The 14997-nt window shown below is 42.9% G+C and overlaps 1 protein-coding gene across 1 annotated transcript in view; it reads right to left on the reverse strand.

The window, feature by feature from the left end:
- The window catches only part of CDH20 (cadherin 20), a 36892-nt gene that overhangs the window by 13841 nt on the left and 8054 nt on the right, over positions 1-14997 (reverse strand). The window contains exons 3-7 of the mRNA XM_009900819.2: positions 14157-14276; positions 10490-10657; positions 8450-8637; positions 5403-5656; positions 59-195 (exon numbers count right to left, since the gene is read on the reverse strand). Coding sequence (XP_009899121.1) covers positions 59-195; positions 5403-5656; positions 8450-8637; positions 10490-10657; positions 14157-14276 — 867 coding nt within the window. The remainder of the gene's footprint in view (positions 1-58; positions 196-5402; positions 5657-8449; positions 8638-10489; positions 10658-14156; positions 14277-14997) is intronic.

Raw genomic sequence — 14997 nt, forward strand, 5'->3', positions numbered from 1 at the left:
TCAGCCTGCTTTGTCTGTTGCATCTCTTTAATCTATACACTGCCTGCATTCTCCTTACTCAGCTCCATGGCCAGCACAGTGATATTGTGCCAAGAAACATCCTCCCGGTCAAGAGGTCTTGCAGTCATCAGTGCTCCTGATGTTATGTCGACATAAAAGAACCGCCCTGGATCACTGCTCCTGTCAATCGAGTATCTGAAAGAGTACATATTAAAAACATTACATAACCCTTGTGAAAACTCTGCTGTAGCCAATGAAGTACCCCAGCATGAGGAGTACTGTCATACGCAGATTGCCATACACAGATCCACAATCTTCTACAACCTAGTTATGTGCTCCATTGACTTGCATAGAAACAGAGTGAGATGCTTGGGAAACTAGGAATTCGTGTGGCTAATGGCATTTAATGGAGAGTACTGCTTGGATGATGCTGGATGACAGGAAGATTTAGAGGAAGCAGCCTCAAAGCAAGGCATAGCTCAGCAAAGGAGTAGCTGCTTTACAGAAAAAAAATCTCTCAGGATTGTGACTTTTTCTAAGCAAATTAACTATGCTCTCTCTTTGGGCACAATACACATAGAATGAAAATTACATCAGGTTATTCTCTGAGTCTCTATACCTAGGCTGATGAGGAGGAACCATTTCCATCCTTGGGGGTTTGTATTTTCTCCTGCTCCAGGGGAATAAACTCCCCCTGCATCCTGGACCATCCTACTGACTGAGCCATGTCAATGCGAGAGGAATGATGACTGGGTTTCACGTATCCTCCCCTGTGAGGTAGATTCACCGTAATTACTGAACCTGCCTGACCAATGCCATGCCAATTTAATGCTTCTCGTCGAGGAGGCTAGCTTCAGTGGCAGGTAAGCCCACAATGGAGAAGGAAAACGCGGTGGAAAAGGTCAGCAAGGAGCTCTTTTCCAAGCTTTTTGAAGCCAGGAATGCAGCTGGCGTGTGTGCTGGGGGCCGGCAGCTCGTGGATGGGCTGCTGAGGCGGCACGGGCAGAGACAGCACCACCAGCGGCAGAGCAAAACCAGCCGTTAACCGCCAGCTCTCACTGGCCGAGGAGACCGGCTCGAGTGCAGGTAAGCCAGCATGCGGGACACCATTTGAGGCAAAAAGGAATGTCAAAAGGTTTTTTGGGGGGCATTTTGAAATTGGGAAAAACGACTGGCCTGAGCCAGGCATCAGTAGCTTGTGGGCGGGCTGCAGAGCCAGCACCACCATGAGGAGAGTTAAACGAAGCGTCAGCGGACCAGCGGTCACTGGCCGAGGAGACCAACTTTGGTGCAGATAAGCCCACACTGGGAATACCGGCTAACAAGGCCAGCAGACGGCTCTTTTACGGGGCTTTCTGAAGCGGATTGCCTCTGCTGTGAGCCCGCAGCTCATGGGCGGAGTGAGCACCGTCGGCCGTCGAGCTAAATGGGCCATTAATGTGCCAACAGTCACTCGTTAAGACCAGCTGCAATGACAGGTAAGCTCACAGTAGGGATGGGATTTGTGGCATAAAGGGCTGGCAGCTCGTGGACTTAGCAGCTCAACACGACGCCAACGCGCCAGCAAACAATCGGTGAGTGGGCGTCACCTGGGAGCACCAGAGGAAAGTGCTTAGTCTGCACAGAGCAAACCAGAGGTAAGTTCTGTGACTCTTGCACTAGCCCCAGGCAGACCGCGTTAGTGGAGCCCGGGAAGCTCAAAAGCGAGCAGAGAGACCTGAGGGAACCAGCAGCTCTCTGCGTGGTGTGGCAGTTGGCGCAAAAGGGTGCGCAGGGAGGGCACTTCCCTGAAAGAGTGGCTCCGCAGTGTCCTGCTGTGTGATGCAAAGTTACCATAAAGTGATGCTCTGTATGAGAAGAGGGTGCACATCCTACCTAACCCCGAGACAGAATGGACTCATCACAGAGTAAAGGCTGCAGCTCTGGCTGGGCGGTCAGTGTCATCCATGCCACTGTTGACTGATGCATACACCCAAGGAAGCTGCTGAAGGTAGAGGGTGCCATGCAGACCATAGGCTGCAGCAAGTGCAGGGACAGGTGGTGAACCTTCCTGCAAAAGGTGTGCCCAGGTGGAGGATTTCCTGCAGAACATAGCTAAGATGCAGGAGATGACAAAAAGGCTGTGTAGCATCAGGGAAGGAAGAAACTAGTAGATGAAGTTGGCAATCCACTTTACATTGTATTTGAAAAGTCAGGGTGGTGTGGTGAAGTACCCTTTCTAAGGAATTACAGGCCAGTCAGTCTCATGTCAGTGCCTGGCAAGATAATGGAGCATAGTTAATTTGCTTAGAAAAAGAAATCACAATCCTGAGAGATTTTTTCTGTAAAGCAGATGTTCCTGTGCTGAGCTATGCCTTGCTTTGATGCATAAATCTTCCTGTCATCCAGCATTATCCTGAAGATTCTGCTAGGGCAGATAGAAAATCAGGTGGAGGTGGGTGGGAACCAACATAGCTTCACCAAGGGGGAATCCTGCCTGACAAATTTGGTGGCTTTTTATGGGATCACAGCACCAGCAGATAGAAGAGCAACTGGACTTGTGCAAAGTGTTCAACACTGTCGCATACAACATCCTGATCTCTAAATTGGAAGAACAGATTTGATGGATGGAACACATGGTGAGTAAGGAATTGCCTACATGGCTGCTGTCAAAGAATTGTGGTCAAGAAGCCATTCTGTGATTCTGATACCTGTCAGCTGGGCAATGTTGTGGTACCTGCAGACCAGAAAACTTCAGCAAGGAGGCAGCAGATTAACAGCTGGCATGGCTATATGCAATCAGAAGGACTGGTTCACAGGGTGTGTAAAATACTCAAACTCCTTCATATGCATCACACCTTGCTCTTAAGAGTGGTTTGTATGAGTTGCCTTCCTTGCTGGTTATATTAACATGGTAAGAGATCCTTTGACAAAAGCCGTATATGCTTACAAAAGCCATAAATGCCACAGCCTAGAACAGAGCCCAGGCTTACTCTCATTTTTATTGGTTCTTTCTCTGAAGTTGATGGAAAATGAAAGCATTAGTCATAATGGATGCTGAACAGGGTTTGTTCTTCTGAACTTTCTCCTTTCAGCACAAATACATTCACTAGAACAAGCATGCCAGCCCACCCTATATTTAGGGACTTATTAAATCGGGATATAAAATACTATTAAGCTATGTTGTTGGGAAATTCTTTCACACTTAGCAAAATCAAAGAGGGTTGGCTTCCCTTTCCTTCCCAGTCCTTTCTATCTCCTCTTAAATGAAGAGATTTCTGTGAGATGTATATAGGAAATGAGTGTTGCTAGATTTTGCTATAGTAATTATTCTTGTGTGAGGGCTATAAAAAGAATTTCTGACAGTTTAAGGCCAGTGAGTATCTGAAATTGAATATGGCCTTGTGATTAGTTGTGTAGCTATTTATCACCAGCGTCATATGCACAGGTGGAGTCTTTGTTTCAATCCTCCATGCAAGTTCTTCTGTTAATACCTATTCTTTCAAACTCATTTCCATGTACTCTCTAGGCTATCTTCCAATTGCTTAACAACAATCATGGCGTATTTCCAGCAATCAGGATTTCACAGTGTGGGAAAATGAGGATTTGAGAGTTCCCCTGTTTTTAGTGAGCCTTTCCAAAATGTGCCCTGGATCTTCCATACTTGAGAAACTGGCAAAAGGAGGGATCAGATTACAGTTGTCATTTAAGCTGGATTTCATCTTCTTGGATTTTTTTTTTCTATCTTGGGTTACTCTGTGCAAAGTGAATTCAGAACAGGCATAAAACATGCCAGACTGACACTGTACAGAGTTGTCATGCATGGAGGACACTACATGAGAGGCACAGAGAACTAATTCCTAACATTTGAATTTTTAGGTAGCATTGCAAATGGTATTTATTCTATTTTTGCCCTGTTTCCTCTACCCCAATCATTTCTTTGTATGTACAAGGTGGAGGAGGGGAGGGAGAAAGGAGGGAAGAAGGAAGTAACATAGGAAGACAAAGAGGATGTATGTTGGGAAGGAGCAGAGTTACAATATTTGTAACTGGGTTTTTAAAATAATGTTTTGGTGATGCATTCTGTGCTTTATAGACTGCTGTTTCATCAAGGGTAGTCACTGCAGGGCTCTGAAGGAAACTAAGAAAGCCCTCATTAGAAGTAATAATGGATACTTCTAATCTCTGATACTTTGCAGAATTGTTCTTGCACTATTTTAAGCAGATTAGCAGAAAGATGTTTACACTGCAGTGTTTGGATAATTGGCAGAATAGGATGCGAGTGGAAAAGTTTAGGGTAATGAAATTGTGTTGCAGACAGTGCACCACTTAGTTTGAGAACAGAATGTCATGAGAATGATGATAACCTCATAATGCAGGTAGAAAAGGTAGGTATATTAAGGTGGCAGAGAAAAAAAAAATGAGCAGCAACACAGCAAGCAGTATTATTAAGAAGAATGGACATTGTGTCTGCTCAGATCTCCTCTCTGAAGCCCACATTGTTGCTCAGACAGATTTCACTTCCTTTAAAGTCTCCAAACACTTGACGCTTTGACTCCCTCCGGTATTTCCCAAGACTGTTCCGAAACGGACAATTCAGAAGCTTGACTGACACAAGGTTAGGCAAACAGCAGCTCGACACCCAAAGCATCTCTCAGATGAGAGAAGCAGCTGACCCTCTGGGATTATTAACTTAAGTCACTTGGAGCATCTGCAAGTTGTGAAAATTAGGATGTAGGCTGGCCTCAGCCAAAAACAGTCATCTTTGACAAAGTGGGCTGACTTGGGCAGCTTCTATGGAAGAGTACTGTGATCACACAATCCTGCTCCTTTGACTCCTTGCTGAAGCTGCAGTTATGAATTCCCCATGGCTGTAAATACACCTTTCTTAACCCCTTATGGGAATATCTAGCTCTGAAGCTTTGACCAGTCACTATACAATATAGTGGTTCATGACTATTTATTAGCATACATTCAAATCTACTCCAAAAGTAGCTCTGTATTTGAGCCCTTAACACAGGCAGCTTTGAAACAGAAAGGGAAGAAGAGAAAAACGAGTTGATTAACTTCTGCTCAGTATAGCAGCAGAGTCTCAGCGATGTTGTTAGGTTTTGTGCCAGTAAAAGCAAGAGAGTCTGGAGTTTGTTTTTAATGTACACTATCAGGACATGCCTGAGCAGTTCATGCTAGATGCAGCTGGTTTCCATACTACAGAAAGGGCAAGATTGAGCTCCTGTGTTGTTTTGACAGTCGTAGGTGAGCTCACTAAGTGTGTGAGATCTAGTTTGACTAAAATCACTGATAACTATTACTAGCTAAGGGGAGTGTCCTGCCCACCAGTGCTGCTTCAGTCTCATCACCACCCCACCAAACAGATGTACTAGGAAAGTGCTCATGCGGGGACACACAAAGAAAAGACAGACCTGATGGAGTTGTTGGTCACATCTGGATCCTTAGCAGAAATTTTCTGTATAGTGGTTCCAATCTCCACATCCTCAGGCACTTCCACAAAATAGAAGCTGGGCTCAAACACAGGAGGTTCATCCACATCCTCCACACTGATGTGGACAGTGGTGGTGTCACGGAAGGGACCCAGGTTCAGGAACCGCATTTCCAGGTGGGGGTTGGCCCCCTCTACTTTCAAGGTGTAACTTTTCTTGCTCTCAAAACTTAAAGGCTGAGAAAAAATAATAATCTAGTATTAGGCACACTGAGCCATATGATTTAGAACACAGGATTTTAATTTTCAGAAGATGCCCTCTAATATAAACTAATGCTTTTTTACAACAAATAATATGTTTTTTAATCTTAAGGGTAACAACAGTAAGTATTTGCAGATGGAGACAAAGCTCTGAGAGTAGTATTGGAAATGGCACTGTCTACAGGGTGGTGGGTTTTTTTTTTTTTTAATTTGACAGTTGATCTGAAAAAGCCAGGAGAAATATTTGCAGATCAGTTCAGAATAAACATTCTTTCATTCTTGCTGACATGGAAATAAAAGCAGCCACACCACCATTGCATTGTGATTCACAGTGTGTTTTGTGCCACTCTGAGGAAAAGACAGGCAGACAGGAGCAGGGTATGTCAGTCCCTCAAATGGGTCCTGTGCAACTTGTGGCAGCAGGTACAAACAGATGATCTGAAACTTGTTCAAGCTGCCCTGAGTTCCACCTGGTAAATCAGTCAGTACTGCAAGGCACAGCACTTGTCAGCAAGCTTTAGCTACATCTACAAACATACTACCCATTACTGCACAATCATTATGGTCTACCAGTTGCATATTTATGCATTGTCAAAATAGCAATAAAATATATTTACATGACCAAGGAACACATATTGTTCGTCTTAGGAAGGAATGTGCAATGCAAAGCTGCATAAACATGCACATGTGGTTTCTCCTGTACAGAAAACTGAGAGAAACGTTGCATGTACTCTGAACAGCTCTTTATAGAAAGCTGATAAATCACAGAAATATGTAACAACTATAAAAATCAACTGCTTTAAGAAAAGATTTAATTATCTAGTTAGAAAAAAAGAGAAAATGAAACAAGCATGCTCCTTAGTTCAGACACTCAGTCTGCTTTAGACTACTTCATCAGCAGCCACTGCTTTCCCTCTTATCTGCCCATGCTGTAACATCGTTGCCCCCCTCTATCAGATTTGCCTTCTGGGGTGCATTTAAACCTCTTTCCAGCACTGATTCCATGGGGAGGACAAGCACGCTACATTCTGCAAACTAAGCATGTAGCAACTGAGGGGAGGGACACCTCATGGAAACCTTTTCTCATATTCCTTCCCCAGTGCTAAGACAGGTATTGAGAGGTGTGTCATGCAAGTGGGATTTAGCAAGTGCCACTCTGCGAAAGTGATTGACAAAGGAGTGGTTAGGCCAGAGGGCAACAGAGGGATCTCCCAGGCGCTGGCCATTGTCATAGCTGAGTAACCCTTGACTTGCTCCTGAAGGCAGTGTGAATGCAAAGGATGGGAGAAGGGGGTATGCTGTCACCAGGGTGTTGGCCTCACAGGCAGGGAACTTTGAAGAAGCTGTAAATTTTAAGGAGGTGCTCAGTATTTTGTGTGAGCAGCGGGCTGTGGTAAAGGGCTACAAGACCACACATCTGTAACTGTAAATGGTCTTTTTTATACCCATTATGGACATGTTAGTTATTTTGTTTGGGAAATTTGTCTACAAAAATGAAAGGAAAAATATTGCTTTCTTTCAAAGAAGATTTCATTCTAGGTTTAGAAATTCTCTTGCTCCCCACTCTCCCCATACTGACATCCTTTTCTATCAACAACACTTGAGTTTTTTTTTTCCCCTGGAGTGGATCCAGAGGACCATTTTGCTAACGTTTGGCTATTGGTAATCTTACAAAAAGTTACAGGCATATATAGAATTTTACAAACTTTATGCACAGTAGGTGGACTGGGCAGTATGTATTTGATGCCAGTATATATCTGGTATGAATGATGCCATATGTGAACATCTAGTAAAACTACCCAGAATGAGAAAAGTCAGGTTCGTTGGCAAATTTCCACCAAAGAAACTCTTTTTCTTTCACCAATAAATGACACTAGAGTTTGTATTCAACATCTCTTTCACTCCAGCAAATGTGCTTAACTTTAGGGACTAGTGTGCAAAAACAAGAGCTGGAGAAAGGTGACAACAAATACATGCTTAAATGCTTTGCTGCAGGACATAGGGGCTTGCAGGGTCAAATCTCTCACGAGTGTTGGTAGTGCACAATTTAGTCCCAGGCAATTTAAATGGAGACTATACTGTCTTATTAGTGCGCCAGATATGCTTAGGCAGAAATATAGTTACAGTTTCATAACCTAGAAATAGAGCTGAACTTCTAGCATTTATGTAAGACTGTAGAATAAATAGCCTAAGCAGAGAGCGTAAGCAAAATACTGTGCAGCCTGTGTACCCTTTCTGTGTAGCCTGCAGTAAAGAGTAGTAGCAGTTTCACAGCTGCCATTTTAGAGACAGCTTTTTCTAGCCTAATTAGCATTTATGGATCTTCAAGCAGCAATTAAAAAAACCAACTGCCTGGGTTTTATTGGTTTATAAATAATTCCAAGGCATTCTTTATTATTATTTGTGGGACACCTGAGTGAAAAATGTGTACAGTTCAAATGCAAATATTGATCTAATTTCTTGCATTGTAGGATAATTAAGCTACAGAGAATATTTAAATAGATAAATAGTGAATCAGAACATTGCTTCGGTGGGAAGAGACATGTTTATGCTAATGCTGTCTCCGCTTTTTAAAAGTTGCTCCTAGGAATACAGTCTGCTTTCATAATTTAGCAATGAATGTTAAAGAAATTTTGGTTTATAGCAGCAAAGGGGCTACTGTCACATAAAGGGAATCAAATTAGTACTGGCATAAGAGAACACTGCACACATGAAAGGTAACCAGGACTGTAAGCCATATAAATTACTACAAAAAGGAAACTTTACTACCTTTCTCACAGTTATGATGCCAACTTGGTAATTAGGATCAGTGTTAATATCAAAGACATCCAGTCCATCTCCATCCACAAGGCTGTATTTCATCTCTGCATTAATGCCTTCATCCAGGTCTTTAGCAACCACACGGCCCACAGTGGAGCTGATGGGAGCGGACTCCAGCACACTCATCTGATAATGCTCTAGCACAGGCAGCAGAGAGGGACAGGGGAGCAAAAAACTGTTTGTCAAAAGGAACCGAAAACTGCACAGCAATGCAAAGAATAGATCAGGGCAGGCCACAATGCTGCATAGCCAGCAGGCAGTCTTTAGTACCTTTCCCAAAGCTGCAACAGCACCGATTTCCTCTGAAAAGCCACAGCCTGACTGAATTGCCTGAGAAAGTTTTATTTAGGTGTTTGTCATATCAACTGTTTTGTTCAACAGGTTCTTTTCACACCAGCAGTATACACCTGAAAATGGAAACTTTGACTAGAAAAATAGGGCAGTTAACACCAGTGCTGTTGCAGCCATGATAGAAAGCAGGATATGAAACAGATTTAACAGGACAGGCATCTTTTATTAGATCAGCTTGTACAGCAGGAAAAAACCACACATTTTGAGCACCATAAATCCTTTCTCATGTCAATACAAACTTCTTTTCAGCCCCGAACAAGGCTTTGAGAGCTCAGAAGCTTGTCTGTTTCTTCCAAATTTACCAGTTATTTTATTAGACTATACTACCTCTTCCTACAAACTCTGTGTTGAGCACATTTGGTGCATCACTAATTTGCTTAGCAGCAAGCCTGGGGAAAGAGCGTGCTGTTATTTTAAAACTGCATTTCAGAAATATAAATGTATCTAAAATACTTCTCTGTCCTTATAATTTATGTTCAAACCATCCTTGCTACACTCTCTGGTTTAGTTCACCAATTATTGATCTTTATAAGGCAGAATAATACCAAGGATGGGGCTTGATCTGTTATCATTTTTCTTAATCAAGAGTTTGATATTGAACAGTTGCAATTCTTGCCACTTTCTAAACGGAACTGGCAAAAGCACCTTCAACAAGTTGCTGTAATGGAAGATGAAAAGTGGAAGCTGACAATTCTTGCTGATCTTAGCAGAATACATTGATTTAGCAGTGCAGCATGCAGAAGCAGAAAGAGAAGAGAAATAGTAACAAAAGGAACTGCAGGAGCTTTCATTTCTCATATAGATGAGAAAAATGACAAAACCAAAATGGCTCAAGTCTGATCTACACCACCCAAAGAATCAAATTTCTTTGTAACAAAATGTATATCCCCTGCATGATTCTGCTTAATCAAACCTGAGAAGTTTCTTTCACATTTTTAACAGTACAGAGAATTATGTTAAAAAAAAAAAAACTATTGGAAAAAACAAACTAAAATGGGCAAAATGTTGCAAATTTTGCTTTGAGATTCACTTTTGTAATAGAAAGTAACATTTCGGTAAGAGTGGAGTTGCATATTTTTGCACTCCATTAACTGTGGCCGTTACACATCTTAGAGTGTAAGTGTATATTGCCAAGGCTTAGATGAATCTCTCCTGGAGAGTTGCCTATGTGACAGTGCACTGTACACTGGTAGCACAACTAGCAGCCACTCCCCTGCAGTGGCCTGACTGGAATTGGAATGAATTATTTTTCAACTTGCAGCACTACCACATGTCTCTGATTTGACAGACATTGTTTTGGAGATAAGATGAAAAGAACATCAGGGCAGTAATTAGCAGCTGAAGGTAATGGCTGTGAGCAGTAAGAAACACAAAGGATCTCCTCCTTTTTCTGTAAATTAATTTCCCACACTTAAAGTGGTTTTAATGATTCGGGAGGTCAGGAACCTTTTCTGAGAAACAGGGTGTTGAATTCTCTGTTTTGACATTTTTCTGAAGGACAGTCCTTCACTGATCTGAAATTCTGCCCATCTCTAATTGTCACTATCTCAAATTTGAACATGGCTAAAATAAGAGCAAGCAGTAGCCAATACAACTCAGTCATTCCTTTTTGCCCCTCCTGGCACAGTGGGTACTCACTCTGTGGAAATCTGGGTGGATTGTCATTGACGTCAGAGAGGGTGATGTTCACTGTGGTTGTTCCAGCTAATCCTCCCAGCTGTCCACCCATATCTTTGGCCTGGATAATCACTTCATAATATTCTTTTGCTTCACGGTCCATGTTCATTAGAGCTGTTCTAATTAAGCCTGAGATTGAGGGGGATGAAAGGGTTGTGAGAACAAAAGAAACAACAGTTAAAGAGTACACAAACAAGGTGGAGTGCTCTTGCTCCTGCATCATATTCTCTGTGCCAAGAATGACACTGGACAGTGCATTCAGTCTCACCGTTCCTGGTAGAGTAAAACTCACCCAAATTAAATCTAGGTTAACAGAAGGTGTGAATTTTAAAGCAGCCCAGTTAAAATAAATTCAGCTCAGGGGTAGGATGTCTCTGCAAAATTAAAATGTGGCTTTCCAAGGGAGCTGGAAAAGCATTTTGGGCACAGACTGCACTATACTGATTTAAGGCCTTGCTCAGGAAAACTGCATAGAAGGCAAAAGGGATATGACTAGTTAAAGATAGGTCAACATGAGTTTTCTGAGTGTTTTCCTACACACACAGTCTTGGATGTAACCTGACATAAGCTCACAGGCTTTGCTCGGGTCCTTCGGGACTCACATTGCAGGCTACAAGCAGAATACAAGGAGATACCACTGGTTTGGGTGGGTTGCTCCCATCCCACAAGGGGCGACAAGTAGTGTGGGATGGTCAACCTGCTCCCCTCATCCTGCAGAGTGTAACACTACTGCAACAGGACATGTGGTGGCAGCAATTCTTCTCTTTTGCAGGCTGCGAGTAGTCAGCCAGTCGGGGGGATAGCAGCTCCTTCTGCCCTGGCTGCCGCGGGTCTCTACCTGTGACGTTGGTCTCCCCTAACCAAAGCCTGCCAGGCATCTGCCTTGGGGTTTGGAAGTTCCTCTTTCTTTTACCTTGTATGTCAGGTCTCTCGGTGAACTCACTCCTTTCCTTTTCACTCGGCTGCTCCTCCTAAGAATCCTGCCCTTCCCCATGTCTGCCAGGATTGAGGTGTGTGGGCCTATGTTTCAGAGTTGCCAAACCTCCACTCCTTCCGCGTGACCCATTTCTCGCATCCCTTCAGCACCTCCCTGCCTGCAGCATGCTGGCAGATTTCTCCTTTGCAGTATACCTGCCCAACATACTTGCTCAGCAGGCTGTTAAGCCCCAAGAAATTCCCTGAGCTGGCATGAAGTGGTGCCCAGTGATGCAGCCCAGTGGACAGACTGGTAGGGGACCTTTCCAGGGCACTAGTGGACCTTGCTAGACATTAACACATTTGGGGTGCCCTCCTGTGTGTGAGCAAATCTATCAGACTCAGGCACCATCCCAGCTGCATGGCTCAACATGCAGTACTTGCACACCAGGACACCATTAACTTGAGTGATCTGCCTTTAGTCTTTATTTTTAGCAGAAAGACAACGTATGGGTTTAATAAAACAGCAGTTAAAAGAGATTGCATTACCAATTATCACTGCAGTTAGAAAGGAAGAAATAGTGACCCCTGAACAATTCACAGTGCACTATTTTAATCTTGCTGCATGGAGACCTTAAGAGTCTCATCCTGCTGTTTGACTCCCCTGAAGTGGTGTAGCTTCTCAACTCCCATGGATATAAAGAAGATAGGAAAATGCTTAGCATTTTGGGAAGTATTTTCTCCATATATGAACACCTTGCAGGGAATTTACACTTTTGGCTTGTCCTTAATAGAGGATAGATCTAAAAAGAAAATAAATCATCAGTGCCTAAAAGCCAGGCTCTGCCATGCTTACATCTGGGGCCTCTGGGCTCTAGGGGAGGGTTAGTCCAGGGCGCCAAGACTCAGAGCCAGGTCAGGGTTCATACTTCTCCAAATGGGACGCAGAGGAGTTGCCATGCTGAGTAAGGAGACTGCAATGCTGCTTCTGCATGCAACTGGTCAGCAAGGAAATGTTGAGGATGGCGATGAATCTTGAAACCTTCCACAGGGCTACAGGAAAGCTCTGATCCTCAGGTCTCCCAACATAGAAGTGTTGGTACCATTTATTTCACCAAACTCTGGTTTGCTCTCTTCAAAATAGTAATAAAGAGCAGAGGTGATGTCCTTTCTTTTTCTAACAGCTGGATGCTTTCTTGGGAAGCGGGAGACTCGGGGGCCTTTGTCTACTCTGCCAGAGAGGATTTAAATCCACGGTTTTTACCATCTAGGGGAATATGATCGTAAGTGGGCTGAAAAAGTATTCTGGAAAAAGGGAGAAGGAAGCTTCCAGCTTTTCTTTGAAATTGTACTTTCACACATACATTTGTTCAGCACCTGTGAGGCCAGGGATCAAACAGGAACAGAAGTATGCTTCTGAAACTCAGATACTGTGTTGGGAGGTGAAGAAAAAGAATCCCAAATGCTTCTACCAGGAGTGTATTGAAATGGGTTACCCAATATTGGGTGCTTTAATCAATACCCATCAATATAAAGGAGCTGGTGACTGTTTATGTTCTAGCTCTGTTTCAGGAGAATGTGAGACCTACAACTGCATTTTGTGGGTTACCAAATAGTGCAGGTAGGTTTGCACTGGAGAAACTGGTTAGAGTCCTGTGCCTGTGATGGGGAAATGGCCTCTAACTCTGCTGCACATAGCCTAAACAGATGCCCACAAGCTGAGGCACCTCTAGACATGTCCAGAGATACTGGTCTAAGGGACTGGGAAATTGGCTAAGTGAAAAAAAAATACGTTTTCTGGGTTAAATACAAACCAAGTAGACAATTTTGGACTTGGGGGCCTACCTTACATCTACATTGCACTCTAGCAGTTGAATTTGTACTGGAGCTGACCCTGAATATTATGGCCTTGCTTTCTTAGAAATCATTTAGTACTTAGCAAATCTCTGATTATACCCTTACTTTCCTGTGCTAGTTAACCTGATCACAAAATAAACATTACTGTTTTGTTTATATTGTAAAGACTGAGGAAATAACACACCATATAGAAGTTTGGGTTTGGCTAGAGCACCTACTGCATGAGCTGCTCCCAGAAGTAGATTATACAGTGTTTTTTCTGTTTTGTCCCCAGGGCTCAGCAGTGACTATTGTTTCATGAGTTTCTAACCCTATCACTACAGATATCCTTTGGAAACTGTCAAAACCTGTCAGATTCCTCTTTTGGATATAAACCTTGGATATACACAGAAAAAGAGAGAGAGAAAGCAAGCAGAACAGTGTGGATGTCCTACAGATAAATTTAAGGTTATGAACAAGAACATCCTTAGGTAAAACTACTGCTGCTAACTGCATTCTTTAGCTTGCAGTTTCCAGTCCTGGTTGGCTCTTGTGTTTTTCCACTAAGCCTTGTTAGCAATTAGATGTGGCTGAAGAGCTCGTTGCAGTGATAGAAGCCAACAAGAATATTTACAGTGTCAAACCTATCCAGCTCTCAAGCTGCAGAATATTGTCATTCAGATGAATGTATCCCTGCAGAGAGCACGTCCTTCTAGAGCTTGTTACCATGCCCTTGCTTTAGCCCTTGCAGAGTGCCACCATATTTTGGCTCCAAGCCACAAAAATATGTTTCTCTGCACACAGTCAACAATTCTTCCTGCTTGAAAGTTTTTCTTTTGGTTTTCACACTCCCTCATTCCCTGATGCAATAACATACCTGTTCGAGAGTCCACAGAGAAATACGGTTGCCCCTGGAGAATACTGTACACTACTCTTGCGCTGTTCCCATAAGTTGGGTCATCAGCATCTGTTGCTGTTACCTGGATAACAGAGGTACCTGGCAAAAAAACCCATCAGGTAAGACCTTGTATGATAAAGAACTGACATGAAAAGCACACAGTTCAAAATTAATTGAAATGCATAACGAGTTTTCCCACACAACTTCATTTGATGCTCATGGTGCTTGCACTTACTGCTCATACTTGTATCTCATTAGCACTAAGGAAATTACTAGGCATGAATTCATCATGCATCTGTAAAATCAAGTACTCCATGGACCACAGTTACAGAATTGCTGATCTAACAGTACTTTGCCATGGTTAACAGAGAGCTGGTAGTTACATACTGTTTGCTTCTTTTTCCCCCATTCTTGATATTAAATGTTATTTAAAGGCAACTCAAACAAGATCTATAACTACACTGACACAAGTCATGAACTCTTGTAGGGGGCCCATGGATGCTGTGTGTTGACTACAGGATGGAACAGTGAACAAGGGGTATCTCTCTGAGATAATCTCTCTGCAGGACTACAGTTTACATTGCATGGCCTAAAGATTATAGTCTACTGAAATGTCTTTTGGAACCTGCACAGATGCCTTTTTTTCCCCAATTGATTTTCAAGGTCTCTGCTTCCTCTGAAGCTAACAGTAGCTTGCAGGTTGTGTAAATTATCAAAACCAAGGAGAAAGTAAAGCATAACTTTTGGAAATACATATGTGAGTTTTGACTCCTTAAGATGTCAGACAGTGCCTTTATGAATGTATCCAGACTTCTACATA

The sequence above is a fragment of the Dryobates pubescens genome, chromosome 9, assembly GCF_014839835.1.
Source record: "Dryobates pubescens isolate bDryPub1 chromosome 9, bDryPub1.pri, whole genome shotgun sequence".
Taxonomy (NCBI): Eukaryota; Metazoa; Chordata; class Aves; order Piciformes; family Picidae; genus Dryobates; species Dryobates pubescens.